This window comes from Micropterus dolomieu, linkage group LG06, assembly GCF_021292245.1.
Source record: "Micropterus dolomieu isolate WLL.071019.BEF.003 ecotype Adirondacks linkage group LG06, ASM2129224v1, whole genome shotgun sequence".
Taxonomy (NCBI): Eukaryota; Metazoa; Chordata; class Actinopteri; order Centrarchiformes; family Centrarchidae; genus Micropterus; species Micropterus dolomieu.
Genome location: NC_060155.1, coordinates 29,682,104 through 29,687,540, shown reverse-complemented (window position 1 = coordinate 29,687,540; position 5,437 = coordinate 29,682,104). Strand labels below are relative to the sequence as shown.

General features: G+C 42.2%; 1 protein-coding gene and 1 long non-coding RNA gene across 2 annotated transcripts in view; both read right to left on the bottom strand.

Annotated features, from left to right (window-relative positions):
- Nucleotides 1-3: 3 nt before the first annotated feature.
- Nucleotides 4-715, bottom strand: LOC123972653. Its single transcript, XR_006825447.1, has 3 exons — nt 630-715; nt 227-456; nt 4-53 (listed from the first exon to the last, which is right to left on the bottom strand). It is a non-coding gene; the product is annotated as an uncharacterized LOC123972653 (long non-coding RNA).
- A 3,342-nt stretch (nt 716-4,057) lies between these two features.
- The window catches only part of LOC123972562 (transmembrane protein 185A-like), a 10,147-nt gene continuing 8,767 nt past the window's right edge, over nt 4,058-5,437 (bottom strand). The window contains exon 7 of the mRNA XM_046052091.1: nt 4,058-4,305. Within this exon, the coding sequence (XP_045908047.1) occupies nt 4,058-4,305 (248 nt within the window). The remainder of the gene's footprint in view (nt 4,306-5,437) is intronic.

Here is a 5,437-nt window from a genome sequence, read left to right as displayed (position 1 = left end):
CTCAGAGAAGCTCAAACATGTTAAAAATCCACCTCACATTGACTCCCATGTAGCTGTAAAACACAGATGAACAAACAGAAAGAGTTTGAGTTGTGTATTTATCTGGTAAATGGAAGAATATTCAGCATTTCAGCAGCACATACAGCAGCACAGCAGAGACATGAGGTTCAGTAAAGTGAAGATATTTGACAGTTTTTAGGTAGAAAAGCTGCAGCTGAGGACTCACCTGAAACACAAGTGTGTTTGGTTGTTTATTTGTTGATTCTGGATGTTTTCTGACTGTAAACAGACAGTTTAGGGGGGACTGGAGGTTTTTGTTCAGCTCTGTGTGGAAGTTTATTCACTGTGGAACCCCAACACAGTGAAATAACCTCGTACAAAAACCCCAGAGCTGCCATTCCTACTCAGAGAAGCTCAAACATGTTAAAAATCCACCTCACATTGACTCCCATGTAGCTGTAAAACACAGATGAACAAACAGAAAGAGTTTGAGTTGTGTATTTATCTGGTAAATGGAAGAATATTCAGCATTTCAGCAGCACATACAGCAGCACAGCAGAGACATGAGGTTCAGTAAAGTGAAGATATTTGACAGTTTTTAGGTAGAAAAGCTGCAGCTGAGGACTCACCTGAAACACAAGTGTGTTTGGTTGTTTATTTGTTGATTCTGGATGTTTTCTGACTGTAAACAGACAGTTCAGAGGGGACTGGAGGTTTTTGTTCAGCTCTGTGTGGAAGTTTATTCACTGTGGACCCCCAACACAGTGAAATAACCTCGTACAAAAACCCCTCACGGCTGCAGGAGGAAACAGCAGTGAGTTACTGCCAGCAAAACAAAAACTATCCTGTTCAGGGTTTCAGTATATATAGAAAAAGTTCTTATGGCACAGTCTTTTTCATATTATATCAAAATATTTTAATGTAATTTTAGTATTACAATAAAAGTATTATAAACATGTCACTTTTTCTTGTTGTCTCATATCACATTCTTGTACCCTGATAAAATAAAAAACTCTTGGTCCACATTTCACAAAAACACAGTCCAGCTGTTGGATAGATTATGATGAAATGTGGTTCAGACCTTCATGTTTCCCTAAGGATGAACTGTGATAACTTTGGTAATCCTCTGACTTTTCATTTAGCGCCATCATCAGGTCAACATTTTGACCAATAACTTGTCTTTACCGCTAATTACCTAATGTTAGCATGCTAACACTGTAAGCTAAAATTATGACCATGGTAAACATTATACTTTCTAAACATCAGCATGTTACCATTGTCATTGTGAACATGTTAGCATTCTGATTTTAACATTGGGCTCAAAGCATCGCTGTGTACAATCTCAAAGAGCTGTTAGCATGTAGCATGTAAAGTTTTTCATTTCAGCTGTTTAATGTTGTTAATCTAAATAATCATATAATCTTTAAAAATAAGCATTTTATTAATGTTAGTCCGAAGTTTTATGTTTCTATTAAGATCCTTACCCACATTTTTTTTAAATCTTACTTTATATATTGTAGTATTTTATCATTTGTGCACATCATCAATAAACAGATGCACAGATCATGCTGGTTGTATTATTGTCTAAGGGTTTTCTATTTGTGCCTGCTTACTATGCCAAACATGCAATGGGACTGTTAACTAGTAGACACTGCTTAAATATCCAACTGGCTTGGGCATGGCTTGAGTGAGGGGAGTGGGGTGAGCAATGCTACAGTCCGCAGCCGGACGTTATTGAAAGTATCGGGACACCCCTCCGAATCATTGAATTCAGGTGTTCTAATCACTTCCATGGCCACAGGTGTATGAAATCAAGCACCTACGCTGCAGACTGCTTCTACAAACATCTGTGAAAGAATGGGTCACTCCCAGCAGCTCAGTGAATTCAAGCGTAGTACCGTGATAGATTACCACCTGTGCAATAAGTTCATTTGTAAAGTTTCCTCACTACTAAATATCCCACGGTCAACTGTTAGTGGTATTACAACAAAGTGGAAGTGATTGGGATCAAGAGAAAGTCAGCCATGAAGTGGTAGGCCACATAAAATTACAGCGTGGGGTCTGCCATGCTGAGGCGCACAGTGCGCTGAAGTCGCCAACTTTCTGCAGAGTCAATAGCTACAGACCTCCAAACGTCGTGTGGCCTTCGGATTAGCTCAAGAACAGTACGTAGAGCGCTTCATGGAATGGGTTTCCGTGGCCGAGCAGCTGCATCCAAGCCTCACTTCACCAAGTGCAATGCAAAGCATCGGATGCAGCGGTGTAAAGCATGCCGCCACTGGACACTAGAGCTGTGGAAACGTGTTCTCTGGAGCGACGAGTCAGGCTCCTCTGTCTGGCAATCTGATGGACGAGTCTGGGTTTGGTGGCTGCCAGGAGAGCGGAACTTGCCTGACTGCATTGTGCCAAGTGTAAAGTTGGTGGAGGGGGGAGTATGGTGTGGGGTTGTTTTTCAGGGCTTGGGCCAGTGAAAGGAACTGTTAATGCTTCAGCATACCAAGACATTTTGGACAAGTTCATGCTCCCAACTTTGTGGAAACAGTTTGGGGCTGGCCCCTTCCTGTTCCAACATGACTGCTCGCCGCATTTTCAGACTCTTCTAAAACTTTGCTGCGGCGTATCTGTTGGACGATCCTCTCCGGCAGCAGCGTTACAGCTGGAATGCAACGCAGCTGTGCGATCCAGCCTTAAATGACATCCTATTGCGAGCTGACAATCCAGAACATTGTAATTGAAAATGGACTGTACTTAAATAGCACAGTTTTCACTCAAAGCTTCCTACATTATATGCCACATTCACCCATTCACACACACATTCATAGTGTGATGGCAGAGGCTCCGATGCATGGTACCAACTGCTTACCAGAAAGAAACTTTAAACATTAACTCACCCAAGCAATCTGGGATTCAGTATCTTGCCCAAGGACACTTAGACATACAGACTGCCTTAAACCCCCAATCTTCTAATTAGTTGGCAACCCACTATACCTTCTGAGCCTCAGCCGCCCCTGCTATCCCTGACTGCTGCTTTCTATTGACAACTCCATACTGGTTGCATGTCTAAATAAGCAGGTTGGTATCTCAGCTCTTATCCTACCCCAAAAACACAACTTAATTTAATTTGATTAAAAATGGATCATATTGTATAGAGAAAATACTGCTCTGCCTCAACTCTGAGTTTCCTAAAGGACACTTGTTGTTGCAGTTGTCACTCTGTGTGCCTGCCTGGCTTGTTTAGTTAATTCTCAGTTTTGTTATTTTAGTCTTTTCTGTATCTATTATCTAGTCTGGGTTTTTGTTTATCTGGTTATTATCTGTCAGTTAGTGTTTAGTGGTGTTTTATTTATTGTCTTGTGTTCTCTGTTTAGCTCACTTTGTACCTGTTGGTCTTGTATCTTATGTTTAGCTCTGTATTTGAGTTCTGTGCCTTAGTTTTGTCTTTGTATTTACTCCTAGTTATGTTTGTCTGCTCTTGGTTCTGTTTAATCGTAGCTTTAGTCTGTGATCCTCATTGGTGTTAGTTTATCTGTGATCTGTCTGCTTTTGTCTGGATCAGGTTGTTGTTTTTATTATCCTGATCTGTTATTTCTTATTTTGATTTGGTCTGTGTTTTTGTGTTCACCTGTGTATCTCCTCCCTCCTCGTTAACCCTGTGTATATATTCTTGCTTGTTTCCCTCGGTGTTTGTCCGGTCATTGTAGCGTGTAGCTTGCTCTGTCTATTGTAGTGGTTGTAGCTTGCTCTGTCTATTGTAGTGGTTGTAGCCTGCTCTGTCTCGTCTTGTTACCTGCCTGTTTCCTGTGAGGTCTTTGGATTTTGGATCACACCAGTTCTTGGATTTCTCTGTTGGATCACCTGGTTAGTTTGTACCGTTATTAGCTTGGATTACCTGGACTCAGCCACTCATTGTAAGTGTGCTTGCTTTTAGTTTGTTTAATAAACCCTTTTGGAATTTAACCTGCTGTGTCCTGCGTTTGGGTCCACCACCCTTCCACACCACAAATCATGAGTAACAGTAACCACTAACTGTACTGCCGTTAACTAGTTAGCAGTCCTATTAGCTGGCTCTACCTAGACTGGGAGCTTGGAGCACCAGGGAAGTGTTGGTGTAGTTTACACCGCTTGCGCAGGCTCTTTGGACCGCCGGGAGGAGGAGGTTTTCAGGTCTGGGATGAGGTGGGGACCCAGCAAGGAATGCTGGCGAGGAGTGGTGCCAGAAAGGCACCAGAACTGGAGCTAGGCTAGTGGGCACTGGAACCAGGCTCAGCAACATCCCAGTGAACAGCCGGATTTGGCCTGAAAAGCCTGTTTCAACGAGACCGATGGAGGGAATATGGACAGGTGTGTTTTTCTGGGGCTGACCGGACTTTAACCTCTGGTTCTAAGATTTCTAAGGTCTCATCAAAACATTCAACTTTCCAAGTGAAGACGAGTAAATACAGGTGCTGGTCATATAATTAGAATATCATCAACAAGTTGATTTATTTCAGTAATTCCATTCAAAAAGTGAAACTTGGATATTATATTCATTCATTACACACAGACTGATATATTTCAAATGTTTATTTCATTTAATTGTGATGATTAAAACTGACAACTAATGAAAATCCCAAATTCAGTATCTCAGAAAATTATAATATTACTTAAGACCAATACAAAAAAAAGGATTTTTAGAAATGTTGGCCAACTGAAAAGTATGAACATGAAAAGTATGAGCATGTACAGCACTCAATACTTAGTTGGGGCTCCTTTTGCCTGAATTACTGCAGCAATGCAGCGTGGCATGGAGTCGACCAGTCTGTGGCACTGCTCAGGTGTTATGAGAGCCCAGGTTGCTCTGATAGTGGCCTTCAGCTCTTCTGCATTGTTGGGTCTGGTGTATCGAATCTTCCGCTTCACAATACCCCATACATTTTCTATAGGGTTAAAGTCAGGCGAGTTTGCTGGCCAATTAAGAACAGGGATACCATGGTCCTTAAACCAGGTACTGGTAGCTGCGGCACTGTGTGCAGGTGCCAAGTCCTGTTGGAAAATGAAATCTGCATCTCCATAAAGTTGGTCAGCAGCAGGAAGCATGAAGTGCTCTAAAACTTCCTGGTAAACGGCTGCGTTGACCTTGGACCTCAGAAAACACAGTGGACCAACACCAGCAGATGGCACCCCAAACCATCACTGACTGTGGAAACTTTACACTGGACTTCAAGCAACGTGGATTCTGTGCCTCTCCTCTCTTCCTCCAGACTCTGGGACTTTGATTTCCAAAGTAAATGCAAAATTTACTTTCATCAGAGAACATAACTTTGGACCACTCAGCAGCAGTCCAGTCCTTTTTGTCTTTAGCTTCTGACGCTGTGTCTTGTTCAAGAGTGGCTTGACACAAGGAATGTGACAGCTGAAACCCATGTCCTGCATACGTCTGTGCGTGGTGGTTCTTGAA